This window comes from Rhopilema esculentum, chromosome 8, assembly GCF_057945365.1.
Source record: "Rhopilema esculentum isolate cy_ngs chromosome 8, ASM5794536v1, whole genome shotgun sequence".
Classification (NCBI taxonomy): domain Eukaryota; kingdom Metazoa; phylum Cnidaria; class Scyphozoa; order Rhizostomeae; family Rhizostomatidae; genus Rhopilema; species Rhopilema esculentum.
The window spans coordinates 11459082-11483781 of NC_142822.1; the positions used below are offsets into that span (position 1 = coordinate 11459082).

Here is a 24700-nt window from a genome sequence, read left to right on the forward strand (position 1 = left end):
TAATTACATTTCTGTAACAAACAGGTTATCTGCCACATAAATTTATGGAGACCTCATTTACAACATATGAAACGACGACTCAAAAGAATATACTATCTGTTAAGAACTCAATTTTCCACTCTCATTTTACCATGTTTACTACAATCCATCATCTCCCAACTCCTCTTTTTTAAAAATCTTTCTTTACAAATAATACATAATCATAACCAACAAAACAAAGAACAAATCACTGCAACACACATTCAACACCCCTGGGGACATTCACACACAATACACCTACAGAACAGAACAAATGCACAATTATAACGCTTGAACACCACTGAACAAACAATGATAACTAACAATGATAAATCAGCCGCTTTATGCAACAAGATTACTCCAAATACGCAATCATAATGATAACACTTTAAGCACATGAAACATAATGTAACCTAACCCCCAATTTAAGAACGAAATGTGTATCAATTTCTTCGAACAACAATTTCAACAACGGTTCATGTACTTGATTAGCAGCTCAAACAGTTTCTTATAAGTAACTCAATAGATCAATCTTTGAAAGTCCAATTTTCAAATGGATCTACTCATGTAGTCTGCTCCCACATTGTCCGATCCTTGTTAAATGTTGAATAAAAGCACTATTACATTCAATCTTACTACATAAAATTGAAATCTTAAGGACAGAGGGTGTGGTTTTACCTTGCTTAACAACTTCATTGTGCACTCTTGTCTTCTTTTCCACTCTAACCTTAGGCATTTCTGTATATTCAATGTTCGTCCCTTTTTCCCAGCATCAACATGGTTCAATTCAACATGGTCGTCAAGATTGCCTCGTGTTCGTTTACTCCGTCTATAGCCGCCTCGTTTTGACGGAAACCTGAACTGATGTCTAACTCGGGTCATGCTGTGTACTGCCGAGTGAGGCAAATTTGTTTAAAAATGTAGCAAATATGAAACACCGCAATACGCCGAGAATAAACAACAATTATATTATTTAAAAAAGGCGATGGTGGTGTCGGATTGGCTGATGTGGAATGGTTTGAATGCAGCGCAGTGGTAGAGGAGGGAATTTCTTCTCTCCATCTTACACGCTGTTATGCAAATATCATTCTAAAACCTTGCGAGACTTTTCCTTTTTCATGTCAACAGATAAAACTATGGAATCAAGTTATGAAAACCATAAGAATATTGCTTTGAATTTTCTCCCGTTAAAATCTATTTGATGTGCTGTTTCTGGCCACTCCTAGATTAATATAATCTAAAAAAATTTTCCGCCAACCATGGTGGCGGCCGTTATTAAATTTATCCACAATTGAAACGTTAGATTTTGGCCTTTCTTTAAAATACGCTGTGCAGTCCTTCGACCTGACTTCAGGCGCTTCAAAACGACCCAAACAAAGAGACTAACAAACGATTAACCTTCCGGCCTAAAAATAGCATAGAACGAATTTCTGACTCAGCCTGGTGCAAGAAACATAAAGTTACAAAACCTTCGTGAAAACTATTTTTTGGGCTTATGCTAAGATAGATGAGACAGGCAGGCATAAAATAATAGGCATGCCTATCTTGTTACTAACTTAGCCTGGTAAAAATGATATCTGATTTTCATTTTGAGCAGCCTTCTAACAAAAGGTATGTAAAAGTTGAAAACCAACTATGTATTTGAAAATCTATGTATTTTTCTGTGCACAACATTTAATCTTCTGCTATTGCTACAAAGAATTCACTGGAATTTTCTTGTCTTATATTTTCGTTATTTTAGGGGGAGAATCAGAGGTGACGCCTCGGGTGGGAGGGAAATATTCACACCAGTGTTTCGATGGTAGATTGTTTAAGATATGGGAACGAGATTGACTTTCACCGACTTTGCTAATTTTCTTTGATGGTCGTGATTGCTAAGAAGGGCACTTCGCTATTCAATGGCTTAAATCAGTTAAGACATTTACTATGCATAGTTTAGTTTCAATTTTAGTAACGTTGGTAGCAAAAAGACAGTATTCGGGACAAAGCAAGCGAAAATACCAATTCATGGATGAAATTATAGCAGCATAAACCAAAAAGGGTAAGAGTACAAACAAATCAAGCTAAATCTAATCTCAAACCAAAGACTGAGATACCGAAAGGGAGGCGGGGAGGGCCTTGGCCCCCCAAAAATCTTAAGTTGCATTAGTAAAAAACTGTTATTTTGTAAAATATGACTATTGTTACACTGATTTATCGGGACTGCCCCCCCCCCCCCCTAAACAAAAATTTGTATCTCGGTCTTTGTCTCAGGCCATTTGCGTCATATTATAAATCTTCGTTTGATGACACTAAACATGACTTAAAAGGCTGACAGCAAGGCAAAGTTGATAAAAATCGATCTTATACACGTAGTACTTTCACAAGTAACTGTATACCTAAGATGAACAGATAATAAAAAACCAGTGTTCTGATCGCCCTCCAATTTAAGCAACTGCTTGAAAATTACAGATGTTATGTTATTAAAAATGCACTAAATGTGTAAAAGTGTGTATTGAAATATGTAGAGCTCTATCTAGACAAGATAAAACAACTAGTACAATGATAAAAACAGGTTCTTAGAAGCAATGAAAAATTGAAGACAATTAGAATCGTTATGCAGTGATTTTTTGCAACAATGATTGACGGAAAATATCTAGAGTCTTTTCCGAGAAGAACTTTAGAATACCACTTCAGGGGAATAGAAGATTAGCATAAATGAAACCAAGCAACTGAAAACCCTCTAGAAATCCAAACTAACGAAACAGGAGAATATTTTTGATCACTCAACATTAGAGAGCTCAACTCTCCTATTCTTTAAAACCATACAACAATCAAACTGTCAAAATCTCTTAAGGTCCCTTGAGACATGCTTTCACAAAATGAAAAACTGCAATACGTTCCAGACTGGAAACTTTGTTTCTTGCGCCGGCAAGTTCACGCGCCTGACTGCGCAACTACGCGCCTGAAATCACGCACTTTTAAGAAATTTGTATTGTTAATAATGTAAAATGTATTCAAATAGGGACTTTGCGCGGCCAATTTGCAAAAGTGCGCGGATAGAAAATTTGAGTGCGCGGGCAATATATCGCGGGCGCGCGACAAAGTTTCCAGTTTGGAATACGTTTGGAAGCAAATTCCGACTTAACCATTAAAGAAAATAACAGCCTTAGAGGCCCGAGACTCACGCCAAATCTTATAGTTCCATGAACGAATACTCTTTCACTGCAGGATTACACCTTGAAACGATTAAAGCGATTATATACAAAGCAAAAAAATGCAACTAGGTAACGGCATTGCACACAAAACTTTGTTGTTTGACACAGACCTGTTATAAAAATGGCATATGAAAACGACCAAACGACCAAAACGGCCAAACGACTCAAACGGCCAAACGACCCAACATTTGAGATAACATGCGAAAAGAGCGTGTTGGCTGAAATGTTGGGTGAAATGTTGGGTGAAATGTTGGCTCGCTTGGCCGGGGCTCAAGCCCGTTTGGCCACCTTGTTGGGTGACCCAACATCGTAAATTTCGATGTTGGACGAAATTTAACTGAGGTCAAAAATGTTGGCTGCCGACGTCCAACAATTCTTTTGTTTTGAAGTGTTAAGTGAAATGTTGGATCGTTTGTTCACCTCAGCCAACATTGTTGGCTCTGCGCACGCGTAGTCGGTAAAAGACCGCAAAAATTCAATCATAGCATTGTTGTTGACTTCTCGGGTTGATTTCGTTCGCTTCGAATCTCGCTGCGATTCTCGCTTCGATTCTCGATTTTGCTTACAATTGATACCATTTATAGCTATGGCGGCGATTGCCTTTCGTTTTCTCGGATCGAAATGTGGTGCATCGTTATGTGCGGCCATCATCGTGGACGTCTGGTGTGCCTACTATTGTTAAGCAACATCAATGTTACCTACCACTACCCATTCCCTTTTCGATCTGCGCGAGAGAATGTTGGGCGAAATGTTGGGCGAAATGTTGAATCGTTTGACCACCAATGTTGGATCACCTTCCCACATCGAAAACAATTTTGGGCGAAATGTTGGGTGAAATGTTGGATCGTTTGACCACCAACGGCCTTAAGTTGAACAATATTAAGATTGATTGCAAAGTTTCCCAGTCTACAAATTCTGCAAGATTTTCCGAAAACCTTGTAAAGAACATATTTTGCTTTGAACAATGACTTTGAAAGAAGCAGACATTTTAAACATACTAGAAGCTTTTTGTCTGAAACTCCTCGGAGTATAAAACCTCTTGTAATTTTGGTTAGCTTGTAATTTTTTCAAGCAGGTGCACAATACTTGAATTAATTCGAATTCTGTTGAAAGGGTAGTAGGGATTTTCACTAGCTAACTAGCAGACTATTTGCCAATTGACTGATGACTAATAATTTTGTGAAACCAATGACGTCTGACTAACCATATTAGTTTTTAACTTATGGCTAATCTTATGGCTAATGCAAATTAATCCTAGTGCCTGATATCCAATAACTGAGGGCTCGCACTTTGAAAAAGAATCAGCTGAGCACTACCCTGTGCTCTTTCTAATCAGAATGGCTGTAACTGGATAAAATTACCGATGCCTTGGCCATTGGGTATGGGAACGTTCACATATTATGTAATCAAAGATGGGGAGGGGGGATTTACACAAACGTTATTACGGTTATGATGGCTATTTGATAAATTTTGTTAAAATAGTTGTTTAGGGAGAAGGGGATTTTTCTAATATTGCCGATTTTTGATTTCGTGATATGTGCATATTCCTTGTGTTGTCTCTCTTGAATAATAGTCCTTTTTTCTTTTGGCCATCCCTGGATAGTGAAGACTGCTCTAAGGATGATAGAGGACAATACTTCCTGTCCGTGGCAAGCTATTATGTTTTGCAATTCAACTAACAACTCATAGGCATCCTGCTTTTTGTACGTTTAAACAAGGAGTTTTGTACCAAAATGAATTATCACTACTTGAAGTCAAAAATCTTGACCACTTTTTAAAAAAAGTTTATACAGATTTTGTTGAGGATTGATGCCGTCATGTAAGAACCTTTTAGAAAACTTAATGGAAAGTTAAACCGGCTGTTTTGAAAAAAACTGGTTTCAAATTTACAACTTGCTATTAAAGTTTTCCAATTTTTTTTCAAATTGGTCCCGGAAAGGAACTGCGCCTTTTCTTAAGAAATTCCTTATCCTTTTACCATTTCTACGCACAGTTTCTCATAGAGAGGGAGCCTATCAACCTGCAAAATCATCAATTTGCACAAAAAGGATGGCAGCAAGATCTCTTAAAATCCATTTTTCCAAGATATGTTATCAGACATTTTTCGGACAAGTCTACGGTTTTGAGCACATGTTAATTGCGCACGCTGGTGTACTGGCATAATATCCTTTGCAAATGATATGTAACAGTAGCGTGGAGGCAGGAGCAACATAGTCATCAGGCTAGCAGGTGATTAGGCACCCTTTTACATTTCTCAATGATGCAAAACTTTCAAAAAATTTTATGTTACCGTTTGATGAGAACGAAGTCATATATTTCGTCAAATTTTTAAAGATTTTGAGATCGAGTTGAATCCAAAATAATCTCGTCTCCTAGGCCAGAGAAGCTTCTTTCTTTATAAAATCTTGGAAGTGAGTGTCTCGCTTACAGAAAAACGGGCTTTGGGTTTTAGTCCAACTTTCAAAATCTATCATTTGATATCATCATTTGATACATAAAATTGAGGACAATACGTCACTTGATACCTACAAATTTGACCAGCCGTGTAGACGTTTCAAATACAGTCAATTTGACAGAGCGTCTTCTTCATGCCAATGCCAATTGTGGATAAAAAACTTTGATTTTCAACTTGGGACATGTTCCGACATTCTAAATAGGGTGTTTTTCAAAATATTTCCGGAGGCAAGCCCCTAAGCCCCCGTTTCATTTCCCACTTAGTTCTCTCATTCTGTTGTCCATTTCAAAGGGTTTTAAGGAGGAATTATGACAATGTTTGCAACAAACTGATCCTCAGTTAAGGCAAAATTTCTCCGGGCCCTTTTAACAAGCCCCAAAAATAAGCAACTTCGGAATATTTTCAGCTGTATCAGTAAACCCCTTTGTATCTCTAGAATCAGCCATCTCTAAAAAAACCGTTCATCATTGGATGCGTGTCTTGGTGAATTACTGGTCCCGCTGGCAGCTCATACACACTCTCGACTGCTTCTCTCTGTCTTTCTGCTTGTCCCTGTCTTTCTGCTTGTCCCTGTCTTTCTGCTTGTCCCTGTCCTTCTGCCTGTCCCTGTCTTTCTGCCTGTCCCTGTCTTTCTGCTTGTCCCTGTCTTTCTGCTTGTCCCTGTCCTTCTGCTTGTTCCTGTCTTTCTGCTTGTCCCTGTCTTTCTGCTTGTCCCTGTCCTTCTGCTTGTTCCTGTCTTTCTGCTTGTCCCTGTCTTTCTGCTTGTCCCTGTCTTTCTGCTTGTCCCTGTCTTTCTGCTTGTCCCTGTCCTTCTGCCTGTCCCTGTCTTTCTGCCTGTCCCTGTCTTTCTGCTTGTCCCTGTCCTTCTGCTTGTTCCTGTCTTTCTGCTTGTCCCTGTCTTTCTGCTTGTTCCTGTCTTTCTGCTTGTCCCTGTCCTTCTGCCTGTCCCTGTCTTTCTGCCTGTCCCTGTCTTTCTGCCTGTCCCTGTCTTTCTGCTTGTCCCTGTCTTTCTGCTTGTCTCTGTGATTCCTCATTTATTTCATCTTCTAGATGGATTTTAATGGGAGGAAATGGACGAACTTAACATATCGCGTGAAACTTAAACATACACATACATACCAAGCCAAATACAAAAATATTACACACGAACGTTGGCGCTTCTAAAAAAGAATTCAAACATGGAGCAAAGGAACAAATACGAACTTCTTTTCTGCCATGGATCTTGGTAAATGCATTAAAAGAAGTAGACGATAATAAGATACCCACCTTGGACAATATTCTCAATCATGTTTTGTGGAGGGAGATCTTCTATAGCTTTTTCTTGTGGGGGGGCATCCTGAAGATGATTAAGTTGGTTGCGATAAACTGGCCTAGCTTCAAGTTGGGCCTGTAGGTTGTTCACTTGATTTCTCAGTGCCTGGACCTGCTCTCTGTATGCCAACTGCGGCGCGTTGTTTTCACCCCTGCCAATTCGCAATACAGGAGTATAGACTTGAATTCCAATGGCTAGTAGAAACATAACACAAAGTGTGACAAACACCAAAAGCTGCCACTGCACTGGAATCTCCTTGAACAGAACTCTGAAACTTTTCCCAAGGTGCTCTGATAATACTAGCAATGGTTGAAAAAATATGCGAGATGCTGCTGCGGCTACTGCCTAATGAATGAAAAGTAAACACAAAAACAGTGAAAGCACTGGACTCAATGGTACAGAAAGATAAAATATTAAAAATAGTGGACTTGTTTGATATATATTACAGGTTTAATTAAAACATGAGACATGTTTGCTGTCACTTCGATATATGTGCACGTGTACTTATCAGACAGACTCATTATAGCCTCTATAATAAAAACATGATTCAAGCTGAAGTCATTTTTGTTGTTACATCTTAAAGGCTTCACAGTTTCAAAACAAAATGGCAGCATTGATGAAAGTAAAAATGCAACATTCTAGCACTGACAAGTTTTTATACTGAGATAAAATGTGTGCAAGTTACACGCCCAGGGTAGGACTCAGAACCGTGACCAGCACACAGTTCTTTCTACCAATGAAAATCTTGAAGACCATTTAAACAGGGATCGCGGTGCGCCATGGGGTTGCTGGGGCTGAGTGCAAAATAATGTTACAAAAACTCAAATATCGAGCTGCTTGGGCAGTTTTGATTTGATGCCCCAGGCAGAACACTAATCCAAGAGCTTGGATGAAAACCATTGATGAACTAATACGTTGTCAAACTAAAACAGTGGTTTCTAAATCCTTGCATGAGCTGACTCAAGAATACTTGTGTAGCCTTTTCACCTGTAATTCACAGTGCTCCATCCACGGTCTCTGCAATGCAGTGACTGATTTGGGGCTGCCAAGAGAAAACTCAGCATACGGGCGAAGACGTTTCTATTAAAGAGGAGCAAACCTATGGGATTGCCTTTCAGTTCGGTCTAGGCAGGCTTCACGCTTAAATATGTTTAAGCAATAAATATAGAGGTATTTTCTTCTTTTTTTGAGGTATTGTAATTAAAGTTTTTTTAAAACGGGCCCCTTGAAAGACAGCTCTGCTGAAGTGCGCAACTCATAAAATGAAATGAAATGAGAAGCACGAAAACAGTACAGAACTATTTAAATTTGTTTGGCAACTAAAGAGAAAACAGGAGAAGTTTCTATCAAATTATCAAAAAGAAAAAGAGCAGTTCTAACAAATACCCTAACAGCCTATTCTAACAAATCTAAATGATGTAAACTTTGCATGGAAGAAAAACTTAGTCATTATAAATTCTTTGGTAAGAGCTCCATCCTAAACAAAGTTCTGAACTTATTTCAGAATGTTGAAATAATATAGGTTGCCCTCCAACTAACACCTTTGAAATTCTACATACCTCTAAAGACAAAACAACGTAATATAGTAACACCCATAGGGTGAGTAGTTCTAGCAGCTGCTTCATAATCGCATTTAGAATGAAACTTGAAGTGGCGACTTAGAACTCCTGTTCTCACCAAGTAGAACATACAAACTCTCTTATACAGTATCCAACACTTAATGACAGACCGGCAAAATAGTAATTTTCTTTATATCTTATGTACATATACTACATATCGTGTCAAATATCTTTAAAACATGCAAATGAAAAACCTACCTCTCCAGGGGTGACTTCCCATATCGGATCAACAATCACAGAATCATAGTACTTGGAGCAAGAGCTTTCTGCAAATGAAAATGTGTCACGGAGCCACCATTTGATCAAGGCACCATATGACATCTTTGTTGTAAAGCATTCTTCAGGCACATTAAATTTTGCTGCAGTTTTTCTTGCCATAGCTGACTTATACAATCTCATCCACTCCCATGGGACACTTGCAATGAAACAGGATGTGAAGAGCAAAAGAGCAAGGCCAAGCAGGGTCAGTTCTGCCAAGAACAGTTTTTTCACTGCGTGATAAATGACCAAAAGTATCAAAGCAATGATGATGAAATAGAGTAGATAATAAAAGTCAATTTTTAAGATGATGCCTAAAAAATCAGAAAATACTTTGTTTGGTGTCTCCAATCTGGCAGAAGAGAAAATGTTAAGCAGGATCTTGGTGCAAAGCTGTGCATCTTTTTTATCAGATATGCATTTTTCAATCTTCTCTGTCGAGTCTTTACTTATCCTATAAGTTACTTTTGCTACTGACATTTCTTTTTGTTCTGATTGAATAACTGACTGCAATATCGCTCTGTACAGCTGCTTGAGGTACGGTGTATCCACAGGAGCCTCTTTAAGTGCCTGGTTGACAATATTCTTGGTTAGTTGTTTTGACACTTCACCCCTCTTCTGTCTGCATTCATTCAAGTCATCTTTTAAAATTCTGATCTCTTTAGCTGCCTCCACACATCTTGCCTTTAAAAAGATAGCGGAACTTTAATTGAAACAAGGAACAAGCAGAAAACAAGGAACAAGCAGAACAACCCAGTAAGAACAAAGTAACAAGCGGAGCAACCCAGTAAGAGCACAGTAACAAGCGGAGCAACCCAGTAAAAACACAGTAACAAGCGGAGTAACCCAATAACAACACAGTAACAAGCAGAACAACCTAGTAACAACACAGTAACAAGCGGAGCAACCCATTAACAACACAGTAACAAGCAGAAAAACCCAGTAACAACACAGTAACAAGCGGAGCAACCCATTAACAACACAGTAACAAACAGAACAACCCACTAATAACACAGTAACAAAACACAGTAACAAGCGGAGCAACCCCAGTAACAACACAGTAACAAGCAAAACAACCCAGTAACAACACAGTAACAAGCAGAACAACCCAGTAACAAAACAGAAAAAAGCGGAGCAACCCAGTAATAATACAGTAACAAACAGAACAACCCAGTAACAACACGGTAACAAGCGGAGCAACCCAGTAAAAACACAGTAACAAACAGAACAACCCAATAACAACACAGTAACAAGCGGATCAACCCAGTAACAACACAGTAATAAGCGGAGCAACCCATTAACAACACAGTAACAAACAGAACAACCCACTAACAACACAGTAACAAAACACAGTAACAAGCGGAGCAACCCAGTAACAACACAGTAACAAGCAGAACAACCCAGTAACAAAACAGAAACAAGCGGAGCAACCCAGTAAAAACACAGTAACAAACAGAACAACCCAATAACAACACGGTAACAAGCGGAGCAACCCAGTAACAACACAGTAACAAGCAGAACAACCCAGTCACAAAGGTAAATGTGAATTAATTGTTTGGTAAATAACACATATGTGGCATTTGTAATCAATGTTCATGTTCATTTCATTTTTAAATTCCACTTCCTACTATCAACTGCAACTAAACAAAGTACAATAAATGAATATAAATATAGAGGTATTACAAAATAAAATGATACAAATCAAGTAGGTAGTAAAATTCTTAAAGGAGGAGCTCTCTCAGTAGCTGAACTCTGAGGCGCCGGAAGCTTCATGAAGCGGCGGGGCAGGACTGGCAGAAAGGGCACCTTGAGGTGTCAAATTTTGCTGATAAAACTGATCAGGAATTGTTGTTTAGCCAATGACACAGCCTGGCTGTAGGTGAAAGCCCTGTTAAGGGATAGAAGGTAGGTGTGAACAATTTTGTGTTGCTACGCCCTAAAGACTTTTGGAAATGAAGGCAACACCCATAATGATACGTTGGAATCAAGACCACAGTCAAACTTCATTCTCGAACTTTTCACCACAACATCAACCATCAAGGGAGGCTGGGCCCAATCTTATCTTACATTAAAGCAAAATTTTGCTCTGATGACCAGCTACATGGCTTGATGTTGGATATAACTCCTCTGAAACTACTGTTCTTTTCTTTCTTTATTTAAAGTTGGTACAATCTGCAGCTATTTTCAAGCTAAATAAAGCCAACCAATTTAAATTACTGACGCTAAATATAATTTGAATCAAATATACCTGATATTGCAGACGTATTTCTTGTAAAGATCACAAGTATTGAACGACGAAAATTCTGGGATTTCTTCTCTAATTTTTGTAAAGTTGAGGAGTACTTATTTCGTTTGGAACTGAGTTCCATATTTGGCTCAATCTGTTTGACAAAGATCTTGAGAGCAGAAAAAATCATATCATTCTATTATTGTTAAAAAGGCTGTTACATAAAGCCTGGCTAAAATTTTCTTGCTTAGTTGTGTGTAGTGTTGCCGAGAGGTCCCGGAGGCCCTTCGCGAGCGAAGCTAACAGAAAAATTTTTGGAGAAACGGTGCCCTTTAGATTACCTAAAAATTCATTTCAAATTTTTTTGCAGTCGCCTTTTTGCAATCGTTTAAAATGTTGCATACTTTTGTTATGTCTTACTAATTGCTTTCACAAACTGGAAACCTCGAGAGCGCCCTAAACCTCAAAGCCCATGGCCAATTTTCCATCGTCACTGTTTTTCGGTTGAACTTGTATTTTGGTGTTTCTAAAAGCCGAAACATTTTAGATCATCGCCCCAAAGGTCACCCCTTTGCTCACTTCGTATAGCACCTAAGCAATTCAAGGGCACTTTTTGATTATGCAGTTGAGAAAAAGAGCAACTCGGTGAGCTGCAATGGGGCAGGTAAACTGAATTTAGGGAAAAAGAGGGATACGGGCCCACTACTGAGATGTCAAACGCATGCGAGCCAAGGTTGGTAGCAATCTGAAATCTGTTTAGCATGATCATGAAAGTTAAAGAAAACTTATCAACGAAAATATTTTTGTTGGTCGAATTGCTTTGCAAGTCGGTTTTGAGTTCTCATCAAAATGGAAACTATTGACTTTTGTCTTGCATGTAGGTATCCAGATATGCTTGAAACCTAGATTTTATTAGCATTCAAAATATTTATATGAATCACTTTGCTGCCCCTATGCTGCCCCCATTACCCCCGTGGCTCCGTAGCCCTTGGCTGAACTAATCGAGGAGAGACCCCACTCCCTAAACTGAAGTGCTGTAGTATATTAGGAAAGGCGAAATTCACGAAAAAAGAAAATAAAATAAAACTTTCGGCGGATAGAATTTTGAAAATGCAAAATTCAAAATGTTGCAATTAAATGTGGAGATGGACTTACAAAGGCTTTTAAAGTGTATATGACACGACATTTTTTATTAATGGCTTTGAAAAAAGCAAACATTTAGTAAACTAAAGCTTTTCGTCTGACACTCTTCAGAGTTTAAAACGCCAGAACATAGATAAAAAACTCTACGCTAAGAAATATATATACCCAGTTGTGGATCGAAATAGGCCAATCAGAAACACGAGCACATGACTGTAAAGGTTGACCAATCAGTGCCGCTTACCTATTAGAATGTTACCAGTGGAGTCCTAAGGTGAAAACGAACTCCTTTTGTCTACACAGTAGCGGTTTTTTCGTGCTTATGTAGATAGATTCTAAAACTGTTAGGTGGAACGAGGATCGGGCTTTACCAATAATCCGAAACATGCTTTTCTGTAGTTGTTAGCAGGTTTCTGATGTGATTTTCAAAGCTCTGAGAATTGATTTACTCAAAAGAGACATTTTTAGGGCGAAATTCAAAAAGATTACATTTAACTTTAACAAAAAGATTTATGACAAAATTTCAGAATGGTGGATTTGAGAAATTTGAGCCAATATTGTGCAAATTTCAAGTTGCTCTCATTCTGGAACAAATAAAGGTACTGGGCTGAAATTTGCAGGGTGTATCTATCTCATTAGTATAAACAACCCTACAAAAAAATTGGACAGTTCTGAAGGAGTGGGTTACATAGATCCCTTTGATATGGAATGACCCAGTAATGTCACAAAACAATTTTTGTTAACTGAAAATAAAAAAGCTGTAGCAAATTGTATTGAAGTGGTGAAATAATTTTAAGATGGAAGATAAAGAAAAACAGATTTAAATTAAAAAACATAAAAATGTCATTGTGAAGACATGGTCACTGATCTGATGTTAGGTCTTCCTATAAAAAATTGTAAAATTTAATGGCCTTTCTTCCTAACAAATTGTGGGATATTGTTAAGACAGATTGGGAAGGATTTCTTTTTGGCTTGAGTGACTAAATGTATTTACTGTTCTCACTGCTATCTGTTCATAGGGCAAATGTCTGAATTTTTTAGTGTTGCAACAGACCTTACAACCGTGACCATTTTTTACTATAATGCAGCACAATTAAACCAACAACATGTTTCACAATTATATATGTTGATATTTTCCAGTGTTAAATCTAAACAATTACCATTGTTTGATGCCTAATGACTTCCAAAAATTAGTTTTAAATTTTGTGACCATGGCCATAGTTATAAAACAGGAGATGCTAGTCATAGTCACACTAAGTGTTGCTTGAAAAGTTGTTCCTGGAAGTGGAGTGTGACTCTAAAGAGAGCTAAACTGGACAGTTTTGGATATTTGGGAAAAATTCCACTTTACTGTAACCAGGAGAGGATTTAATGGGTAGTCAGAATCTTTTTTTGGTAGTCAGAAATAAACAAATAATACCCAGATTTTAATTTGCTTATTTCCTTATCTTTTCTATCTTAAAGATAAAAACTGAATTGGAAAATAGGCATTTCCAACATTCTCCAGTGTCCTGAAGGGTGTGGCATGAAAATCCAATTACTAACTAACACCCCCTCCCCCAAACCTTGGCACATAAATCCATCCCTGACTGTAACCATCAGTGTGACTTAACAAGAATGACTGAAAGTGTTGACTAAATTTTCATGATAATTTTTAAGCTTAAAATTTTGTATTCCATGCAGTCAGAGGCAATAGAAAAATAGAAACTGGATTTATGTTTATATTAATAAGAAACAAAGGACATAGCTATGACTGGTATATAAATGTGTTATTGCTGTTCATTATTAGCATAAGGTTGTAACTTGCAAAACCTTCCTTTGTCTAAGCCAATGTTTTTCAGTAAAGGGTTTGCTAAATTTTAACAGCTACTACTCATTCATCGAGCAGTGTAAAATGTTTGCTCAGGTAATGCATTTCCCAACAAGTTTCATATTTAGATGAACAAAAAGTAGGCCTACTTTCACCGTCTGGTTCTTAATGGTTCACCGCTTTTTATTAGTTTTTTGTTTCGTTGCTACCCAGACTTTATGTTATATTTGTACCTTATGCAATTTTAATTAGTAAAAATTCGTGTTTTGACTTCCTATCAATTCACAGAAGATTTTTAATCCTCTTTTTCAACACACTTAAACTTCATAAGATGTGATGACTTAGTGTGACTATAACATAACTGAAAATTCATCACAAGAAATCCACCAGAATGAAAATTTCTGATGAATTAAATCCCAAAAACACAGCAAACTTACAGAGTCCATCTCATTTTCATTGGCAGCCGTTTTTAAACGTTCAGTCATTTTCATTTCATGGGGCAGCTTTAGGCCTCTCTCTGCCAAGATCCTTTCAACAGGATCCACAAAGCCTTTTCCTTTTTCCGTTTTCCCTGCTCCAAATACAGAGATAATAAGAACAGACAAAGAAAGGTATTTCTTCATTGTGCATAAAATTTTCATTTCACAGATCTTTCGTATTTTGGTCGCTTCAAAGTAGCTGCAATACAATCTTCAAAAGTTTTCAAACGAAGTTTGAAGGAACTGGCAACACGAATTCTGGGAATTTCCCGCAGCAGTAACAACATTGCGTGAAAGAGAGGCACCCTTCTATAAGAACACGAGCCTCAAAATTTGTCAAAAATTTAAAGCAAATTGAGAACAACCTGAGGCTGAGCTTCTGCAAAATGCAATTTTGATCAAAGTTTTTTCTCAAAATCGAGGATTTTTAGCCATGTGTGGGTGTTTTTTTGGTGAATATTCAAACCTGTCGGAAAATGAAGGTTGTCTCACTCACTTTATTGGCAAATGAGTCTAGACTACCTCCCTAGAGCGAAAAAGTTAGCATTCGCACTGCTTACACCCTATTAAATTAAGAACAAATAAAAAACAATCCAGCCTCAGATTTTCGAAGAAATTATAAACAGTAAGCCTGAACTTGAATTTACTTGTCCTTGTAAAAAAAAGTGTAGTCCTCTTGTTTGTCTGTGATCAGGGCCTTTTTAATTTACTTATTAGGGGGAGGCAATTGCAAAGACCGAGATACAACTTTTTGTTTGGGGTGGCCAGCCCTGATAAATCAGTGTAACAACAGCCCTTTTTTACAACTATTTTACTTATGGAACCTAAGGCCCCCCCCCCCCCGGTATCTCGGTCCTTGGGCAATTGCCCTTCTTACGTTTAAAAAGAATAGGCTATTTTCCCAGGGAAACTGTGGCTAAGCGAGACACCTGAATATATCCCGGTAGGTCCAGGAAACTATTTTATCTGAATGATATAGATTTAGTTTAAAAGCTATTTGCAACGATATTGTCTAAAGGAAAAGGTTCAAAGTCAAACCCTTGCAGTAACTCTTGAATTTTTGAGTTGATGTTATACTCGTGTGTTCCTTGGATATTTTATTGAATATTGTTGCACTCTGGAATGCAAAAGTTTTCCGTCCTGCTTCAGATTTCGCTTTTAGAAGCAATAAACTGTGTTCATTTCCACGAGCTGCTTTATAATGGTTTATTTTCTGAAAGTTTATTATAAAGTGAGGCGGTCCAAGGCAGTTCAAGCATTTAAGGACCTCAATAGCACACATACTATTTCTGATGTGGTTTGGTGTTGGTAGTTTTACATCCTTTCTTCTGCCATTTAAAATCTTTAATAATAATGATAATAATAATAATCATGATTAAAATGCATAACTATAATACAGTATTTTATACACTTTACAATTTAAAACCTATTACATAATATCATAAGCTAATTTAAATAAATGAGTCTTTAAAGACGATTTAAAATGATCAATATTGTCAAAAGAACGAATTTCAAGCGGAAGACTGTTTCAAAGACTAGCTGCAGCATAGGCAAAAGTTCTAGCACCTAATGAAACGAGGATCCTTTAACAGCAGCGAGTTACTCGATCTGAGAGTTCTATAGGGCACATACCTCTCCACCATGTCCCGTAAATACACAGGTGCATCTCCTATCAAGCACTTGAAGGTAAGCAGGATAATTTTTAACTACATGCAAAATTTAGGTAGTAGCATCACAACACGAGAAGCAGCATTTTGGACACGCTGCAGTCGGTCAATAAGATGCTTTGGCATGCCATAAAACAGAGAGTTACAGTAATCCAAGTTGCTAGTAATGAATGCATGAACAAGAGTTTGGATTGCCTCGTTGCTAAGGAACTTCCGTAAACGTTTCAATTTATACAATTGGTAAAATGCCTTACTGCATAATTTTGAATGTGTTTGTCCATTTTCAAATTTTGATCATTTCCACCAAGGATACACCAAGGTTTTTCACTGTGCCAACAGAAGCAATCAGCTCATCACCTACTCTTCTACCTTCAACAGAAACCTTTGACAGTTGTTGTCTTGTTCCCAGTAACATTACCTCCGTCTTTGAATCGTTGATCATGAGACGGTTAGCCAACATCCATTTCCAAACATCAGAAGCACACATCTCCATGGCCTTAATAGACTCTCTCTCGGAAACAGGCTCTGGTTTGAGCCATATGTATAGCTGATGATCATCCGCATAGCCATGAACATTTGGAAGGTGTTGACTAATGACATCATATAAAGAACTGATGTAAGTATCAAACAGTACAGGCCCTAAACAGCTACCCTGAGGTACCCTGCAGTTCAAATGCATCTCTTCTGATATGGCATTATTCACAATAACTCTTTGTCTCCTTCCATCTAGATATGATCTAAACCAATTAAGGACTGTTCCACTTATACCAAAACGAGACTCCATTTTATTCAACAGCATTTCATGATTCACAGTATCAAATGCAGCACTAAGATCTAGCATCACCAGTAATGCCACATGCTGATTATCTATAGCTGCAAACATATCCGACTGAACCTCTGTGCTATGATCCCTCCTATAAGCAGAGGTTTTTTCTGGTAATAATTCATTTGATTTGGTATGTTCATTCAACTTGTCAACAACTGCTTTTTTTGTTAGCTTGGAAACAAATGGTAAGTTGCTAACGGGTCTGAAATCTTCGAAAAGAAGATCAAGACCAAGCTTCTTTAAAGCCCCGGCCAAACGAGCCAACATTTCACCCAACATTTCAGCCAACACGCTTTTTTCGCATGTTGGCTCAAATGTTGGGTCGTTTGGCCACCATGTTGGGTCACCCAACATTGTTGGGAAAGATGTTGGCTGAATTGTTGGATCGATTTGAAACTGGTCAAAAGTGTTGGCGGCTGTTGGATGGTAATTAAAATAATCCCTATTGTTCAAGGTGCTGTTTTGCGTTGTTGGCTCGTTTGGCCGGGTTGCCCAACATTTGTTGGCTTCACGCAAGCGCTGTAAACAATTTTTAAAAGTGAATAGCGCTGCGCGCCAAGCTCGAGTCCGTGAAGCAGAGATCAAAATTTTAAGATGAAGAGCGTAGAATAGATTTGGACGACTGAAGAATATTGGATAATGGAAGAGTACGAAGAAAGAGATTTAGTGAGTAAAGATTAGTACGACGAGGCCTACCCTGGGTACCAGACTCACTATATAAAATAATAGAGAGTCTGGTCTAGTGCGCCCCATTCTCGTTCTGGTGAACTTACTTGAAAGAACTGAAGTCTATTTAACAGACTAGGCTTGTGAAACAAGACTGTCAGATAAATAACAAAGAAACTCAGTAGTCAGAGGAGTTTTGGGAAATCTTAAAGCAAATGTGTTTTATTTTTTTCTTTAACGTCGACATTTTCAATACAGTGGTAATAGACTTTTCTGCCTCAAGATAACAATCAAATCAGGTTTGAAACGCCATTTGGCAGCAAAAAACATGTGCGAAGCATGAAATTAAAGTTAGCACAATGCAGTTATTAAATGTTAATCATTATCAAATTTCGTATACAACTTAAAATAAGTCTTTTGTAATTTTCCTCATAAATTGTGTGTACTTTCAACGTCTACTTCCTAACTGTGAAGGCAGCGCGCTTGGACACCGCGGCGGTTAGAATCATCACGTTGGAAGGTCACCACAGCAAATATGGCCAATATGACAAGCGGAGCCCCGTATGCAAGGCGAAATATTAGCTATAACTGATTTACTGTGTTTGTTGATGTTTGTTCTTGGCGCCTTGCAGTGTTTCTTATCTACTGCATTTCACTACAAGGCCTAATTTCTTTGCAACGAGAGGCACAGCCTGGAATATCAGAGACCTTCCAAAGCCAGTTGGCAATATGACGAAGGTGTCTCTTCTCTCTGCAAACAAGGCTTTCAATGCTGTTCTGTGTTCAGTTCCACAACATGCGGAAAATATTCTTTGAGTACAGTTTTAACAGCATCTTCAAACTCAATCGTTACGGTCGCTAGCGAGGGGCAAATCACTGCTTAAAATCACGTACGCTCTCGGAGTTAATCACATTTAAATCATAAATCAATCACAAAAAATCATATTAATCACACACTAAAATGAATTAATCACAAATTAATCACATTAATCACAAAAAAATTACATGAATCGCAAAAAATCACATTAATCACAAAACAATCAAATTAATCACAATAAAATCACATTAATCACAGAAAAAATCACATTAATCACAGAAAAAATCAAATTGATCACAGAAAAATCACATTAATCACAAAACAATCAAATTAATCACAATAAAATCACATTAATCACAGAAAAAATCACATTAATCACAGAAAAAATCAAATTGATCACAGAAAAATCACATTAATCACAAAAAATACTTTGAAGTTTGCCAGACAAAAAATAGTTACGCTCTAATATGTTTGCTTTTTTCAAAGCCATTTTTAAAAATTTCATTCTTTTTTAAATTTTTTTTGGAATAAACGAACAAAGAATGAAGGATTTCAAAAAGGCCTTTTAAAGACTTTTAGCACAACGTGATTAAAAGGCCCGTTCAGGTCCCATTTTGGTCAGGAGCCCTTAGTTTTTGAACTAGGTTGGTCTAAACTGCGTTACACCACTCGATTTATAGGGATGATTGAGGAAAAGTCAGTAGGGGAAGGTAGGCATAAAACGCATGCGCTGAAAGTATATCCCACTTTCACCGAGTGGCAACTCTGAATTCTTACCGCCAACCACTGTCACACCTTTCTCGTTGATTGCTGCTGTGATTGCCAACAATGACATCATCAAGTCTGATCCATTTGCAACTTGGTCAAGAAGACATCGATAGCGATAGGGAAGCAAGAGAAAGTAAGTAATGATTGATTTTTGTTTATTTTAAAAGTAAAATGTGACCAATTTTTTGACTTATAATAACTTTGCCTTTTTTAAACTTAACGTAACAGTATCTTCGATATTTAGGTGAAGATGAGCTAGACGTACCAGATTGCAAGTCTTGTCTGGAATTGAAGAAAGAGCTAAGGATGTTCAAGGTAATGGTCTTTTATTCTAACTGTGTTGTAGGGTGGATTCAGTGGTTGGCAAATTATGGAAATATTGAGTGATCTAAATCAAAGCGCAAAATAAAGGGCACAGTAGCAAGTTCATTAAGATGACATAGATTTGCGCCTTTGCATATTTACTTCAATTTATTATTTATTTCTCTCACAGAACCAAACTTGTGTCATACCAATAGTGACAATATCAGAAGATATTTGGAACACATTACCTCCAAAAGCAAGCTACATAAAAAATATGTTGAAATATTGTGGATATGAAACTCCAGAGGCTGTGTCCAAGCTTGCTGAAGATGGTGAATTGGAAAAAGTTTTCGAATTCATGAAATCAATAAGCAGTATTGTAGAAGACAAGAAGGATGTATTTGGCATATTTTATAAAGATCCACAAAAGCTCACTTTGTTGCCTGGACTTAAGGTTAGTATAAGATACAAGGCATTGCCATTTGTGTACGTGCAGTAGAGTCCTTGCGCACATCAATATGATGCAAATTTGTTCATTGTTTGTTTATGGCACTCATTGTTTTCAGCCGGCTCTTGATGTGTTCATTGCAAATGTGAAGAAAATGCAGGATGCGAGTCTTATCAAAAACAAAGCACTACATGATAGCGGCAGCAGAGAAAAACAGGCAAAAGTTTCGAAAAGAATGGCAAGTCAAGATGTGTCATCCCATTTTCAGAAAAAGGCCAAGTTGATTCCAGGGGATCTCAAAGAAAAAATGACAAAATGGCTCAAGAAGCAGCCTAAATCTACTTGCTCAAATACCAGTTTCTCATTCAAGGTAAGTGCAGTATTGTCTTATTCTTATTGTTAATGAGAGCATCTAACATGTTTACACTCGTTTTTCAAAAGAGACTCACTAACGAGTACTGGGCAATCGAACTTTGATAAAAGCTAAACATTATTAGAATGGAAGCAAATCTCTTCACAGAAGTGTCACGAGCATTCGAAAACAATAGAAATGTCGAAAATTGGCTTTGTTTACAGCTGCAGAATTCCAGAAACTCCGACTTGGCTCATAGCTATTTTTAACTTTGAAAATCTAAACAAATAACTGTTCCTTACCAGAAGTTCGTGAGCGACAGAAGACGCAACAGAAGTTTTGGATACCAGCAGTAATTTTTCCTGATCTTTTAATTCCAGGAAGAAAAGGGAATGACAGTGTTCAGCTGTGGTGAATGCAAAAGAGACATTGTGCTGTCCACTGGTCAAAATGGTGGTGTCCTTCTGTCCAATGCACAAAGACACGTGAAAAAATTTTGTTCGCCATTAAGTGCAGATAAACAACAGGCACGGATCAACTTTGATGCTTCAACTGAAGATTCATTTGTCATTTCTGGACAACAGCATGAAATTTCCGACGACGATAACAATAATTCTGATTTGCAAACACCCTGTCATCAGGTGAGAAATTAATTTAACCTAAAGATGTTTTGATTATCTTATATGCTTTCTCAGAAATAGAAGTTTTAAAGAGTTTGCAAAATAGAATATATTTACAAATACTATACATTATACAAATGTTTACAATGCTATAGATATAAGTATATAAATTATATTTCAAATATTATGTATTGTTTTACTTTCTGAGAACCAAACCTTTGTGTGTGCATGTTGTAGTTTATAGCACCCAACAAAAATGCTACAGTAATTTTAGTTTGTGGCTCTACCAAAGTGTATTGAAAATTTGCTGCAACGTATCTAATACAAGATCAAAATATTGAACATTTGAAATTCCTTTTCATCGATTCCCTTAAAAGGTGTGTTTAAAATTTAGCTGCAATAAAAAGAACTTCAAATTTTTTTCTGTGATTTTTTAGCTTTCAAAAAACTCGTTAATGCCCGCTGGTCAACCAGAGGTTACAGAAGACAGCGGGCTATTGAAGTAATCGGCAAAAGTCCAGGACAGGGAAAGATAACAGAATACTTTGACATTGTTGCCTTGGCACAGGAAATTGATAAATCTGCCACATTTCGAGAATCGATAAATGACATATGTGGAGTTGATAAGGAAAGGACAGTTCAGCCGATCCTTGCAAAAATGATGAAAAATGCTGAACAAAATTCCAAGAAAATATCAAAAGCTGGGTATCGGCATGACAGTACCATCATGAAATTTGCATCATCTCTGTTTTGTTTGATGGGAAAGGCATCATATGACTTGCTTCAAGTTAATCTAGGAAGTGGTTTGCCCTCAATTTCAACATTGCAGAAAAACATCAAGAAGGATTCAAAAATCAAAGAAGGTTATTTTCGTTTTGATGAATTGCAAGAGCATTTGAAAAAATGGGATGCACCACGTTACGTTCATGTGCATCTGGATGATACTAGAATTTTGAAAAGAGTGGAATATGATCAGTCAAACGATAGGTTTGTAGGATTCTGCTTACCGATTGATGAAGAAGGGTTACCTTGTGCTGATGCTTTTGTTCTTGACAGCTTTGAAGAAATTAGAGAGGCTGTAAATACAAAAACAATGTCTTCTTATGCACATTGTGTTGTGGTGAAATCAATAAGTCCTGCAGTACCATCATTTGTGCTCTTTGTTTTGGGTACTGATTCAAAGTATAGCCATAAAGAAATTTCTCAAAGATGGATGCACATTGAAGATGGTTTGTTATTGCGAGACGTTAAAGTGTTGTCATTTGGAAGTGATGGTGCTGGCCCTTTTCTGAAGGCGATGGTAGAGAAAACAGGACTGTTCACAATTTCCTGTAGAAGTTCAAATATTCCAGAAGGATGGTCGTTCTATGCTATGCCAGAACTCTCTATGAGTTCCTTGTGTGCACAAGACACCGTACATTTACTGGCAAAACTAAGAACTCGCTTAATAACACCCTCAAACTTGTTGTCATTGGGTTCCGAAACAGCATGCAGAGGACACCTAGCAGAAATTCTTCAATCCTTTCCCAAGGCAGATCATGGCTTGAATCAACGGGCTATTGATTCCAGGGATAAGCAAAACTATTCTAGCATAGAGCTTTTGCTGAAGCCTTGTGTTGATGAATGCCTTGCCAAATTACATGGTTCTCACAAAGTGAAGGGGACAAGAATATATCTTTCATTAATGCGAGATATTCGAGATTCTTTTTTTGACAAGTCACTTCATTCATTATGTCGCTTACGCAAAATTTGGAAGTCAGTTTTCTTCTTGAGGATTTGGAGGTGTTGGCTAAAGAAAAATCATTGCCAAGAAGATACCTTCTTTATCAGCAACAACGCTTATATGTGCACTGAATTAAACGCTCACCTGCTGTTGAACTTGGTTTATAATGTTGCTACGGGGGTATTTCCCCCAGAGGCACTTAGAATCTGGTGCTGTGGCTCTCAAGGTTGTGAGCAGTTATTTAGAATCCTTCGTGCAATGACTCCAACCTTCTCAACAATTGTAAATTTTACAATGCAAGGAATTCTAAACAGAATCCACAAACTACAATTTTTATCTTCTGCTGAATGCGATGATCAAATAATTTTCCCGCGAGTGCAAAAACGGCTCTTGCAGACTAAAGAAGAAAGCCCTGATACATTGTCTACTCCACGGATTGAAGATATAACTGAGACCATTTTTGCAGCAAAGTCAAGTGCAATAGAGTTAGCTGAATCATGTGATATTCATTTTGATTCCTACGAAGATAAATACTTTCTTAAGCTGAAAAGTGTCGAAGAGGCCCTTCAACATGGTATAGAAAATGATGGCGAAGTTAATGAAGAAATGGATTTTCCTGAAAATCAGCAAAGGGGAAATGTAGAACTGGAACAGTCTGAGGCAGCAACGTTGTTCAATGAAGAAATCATGACAGCAAAGGAAGATTTATCACAGATTAAATTGCGCAAAGTACGTGCACAGGATAGTCTTCCAACATACGAACGTGTGAATGATTTAGAAGTGCAAGGGTTTAGCACAGAGGTTTTCAACGGAAAAGAATATTCAATGTCCAGTTCCCTTGGAAAAAGAAAATTTGTGTTATTCAATGGCGTTTATATTCGCAAGACTACAGCACTCTATCTTGTCCAAGAAAACACACAATTGTCAGCTGATCGTTTACTAAGGGTCAGAGCTACACAGCCAAACCATGTCTATGACAGTGCAAAGTCAGTTTTTTCTAGCAAGAAAAAAATTTCTTCAGGTGATCTTTGCCTTTTTCAGAGAGTGGATTGCAATAAATGCTTAATCGGGCGAGTAGTCCAATTTTCATATTTGACAGGGAACAAAAGACAGAGACAATTTTCAAATAACTATGTGGACTTGTCTAAAGATTCCGTAAAAAACATTGGAGTTTTTGCAAACTGGTTCTCCGCGGTTTCTCAAAGTGATGAAGAACGTCTCGAGGAAAAGGATTTTATTTCTTTTAAATCGGTTGAATTAGAATTTACATGTGGCTACCTCGCTGCTGACAGTTACATGGCTACCATCGATGAAACGGTTATTATGGATGATGCAAATTTTTCTTTTTCGATTCCATGTAGCACATTACAAGAATATCTGCCAAACTGGCAGGATAGGTTGTCGTTTGATTTATAAAAAATTGTTGTTTAGTTTGCTTTATGGAGGATATTTTCGTTTTCTTCATGCATCTTGGTCTGCTCAAACTGGGTTTTTTTCACAGAAGCTTGTTTGAGAGCATTTTTGAATCTGTGATTAATTCTAAAATAATCATAAATTAATCACAAATTAATCACTTTAATCATTAAAAAATCAAATTAATCACACACTAAAATGAATTAATCACAAATTAATCACTAGTGATTATTAATCTCGTACGCCATTTTCAGGAGTGATTTGCCCCTCGGTCGCTAGCATTTATTTATGTTCAGTTCTGTTCAATGTTTTATACCAGAGCTAAGTTTATTGTTTCGCTGTGACCTTTGAACGTACAGAAATCTGTACACTCGCTCCTGATTGGTTAATATCAGCACACCAGAACGAGAATGGGGCGCACTAGACCAGACTCTCTATTTTATTTCATATATAGTGAGTCTGGTACCCAGGGTAGACGAGGCCGTAAAGGAGATTAATAGGGGTTTGGGGAAAAGAAAAGCGTTGCTTTCAAGATCAGGGATGGCAGGCTTAGGTTGTCTTGGACTGAATCCCAAAAAGTAT

The 24700-nt window shown here is 37.5% G+C and overlaps 4 protein-coding genes across 4 annotated transcripts in view; 2 read left to right on the plus strand and 2 right to left on the minus strand.

The window, feature by feature from the left end:
• Window positions 1-1531, minus strand: part of LOC135695188 (dimethyladenosine transferase) — a 10626-nt gene extending 9095 nt beyond the window's left edge. Inside the window, exon 1 of the mRNA XM_065214186.2 lies at window positions 697-1531. Coding sequence (XP_065070258.1) covers window positions 697-754 — 58 coding nt within the window. The 5' untranslated portion in view covers window positions 755-1531. The remainder of the gene's footprint in view (window positions 1-696) is intronic.
• Window positions 1532-2016: 485 nt separating this feature from the next.
• On the minus strand, window positions 2017-14791 carry LOC135695182 (uncharacterized). The gene is made up of 4 exons (XM_065214178.2): window positions 14474-14791; window positions 8800-9543; window positions 6937-7327; window positions 2017-6716 (listed from the first exon to the last, which is right to left on the minus strand). Exons 1-4 carry the CDS (start codon window positions 14675-14677, stop codon window positions 6109-6111), a joined length of 1947 nt encoding a protein of 648 aa, XP_065070250.2. The 5' UTR covers window positions 14678-14791; the 3' UTR covers window positions 2017-6108.
• A 2902-nt stretch (window positions 14792-17693) lies between these two features.
• LOC148959884 (uncharacterized) lies at window positions 17694-21633 on the plus strand. Its single transcript, XM_089109776.1, has 6 exons — window positions 17694-19392; window positions 19504-19574; window positions 19753-20016; window positions 20129-20380; window positions 20743-21003; window positions 21420-21633. The coding sequence occupies exons 1-6, from the start codon at window positions 19320-19322 to the stop codon at window positions 21486-21488; spliced, it is 990 nt and encodes a 329-aa protein (XP_088965902.1). The 5' UTR covers window positions 17694-19319; the 3' UTR covers window positions 21489-21633.
• LOC148959885 (uncharacterized) lies at window positions 21016-24443 on the plus strand. The gene is made up of 2 exons (XM_089109806.1): window positions 21016-23726; window positions 24373-24443. Exons 1-2 carry the CDS (start codon window positions 21641-21643, stop codon window positions 24441-24443), a joined length of 2157 nt encoding a protein of 718 aa, XP_088965932.1. The 5' UTR covers window positions 21016-21640.
• Window positions 24444-24700: the final 257 nt, after the last annotated feature.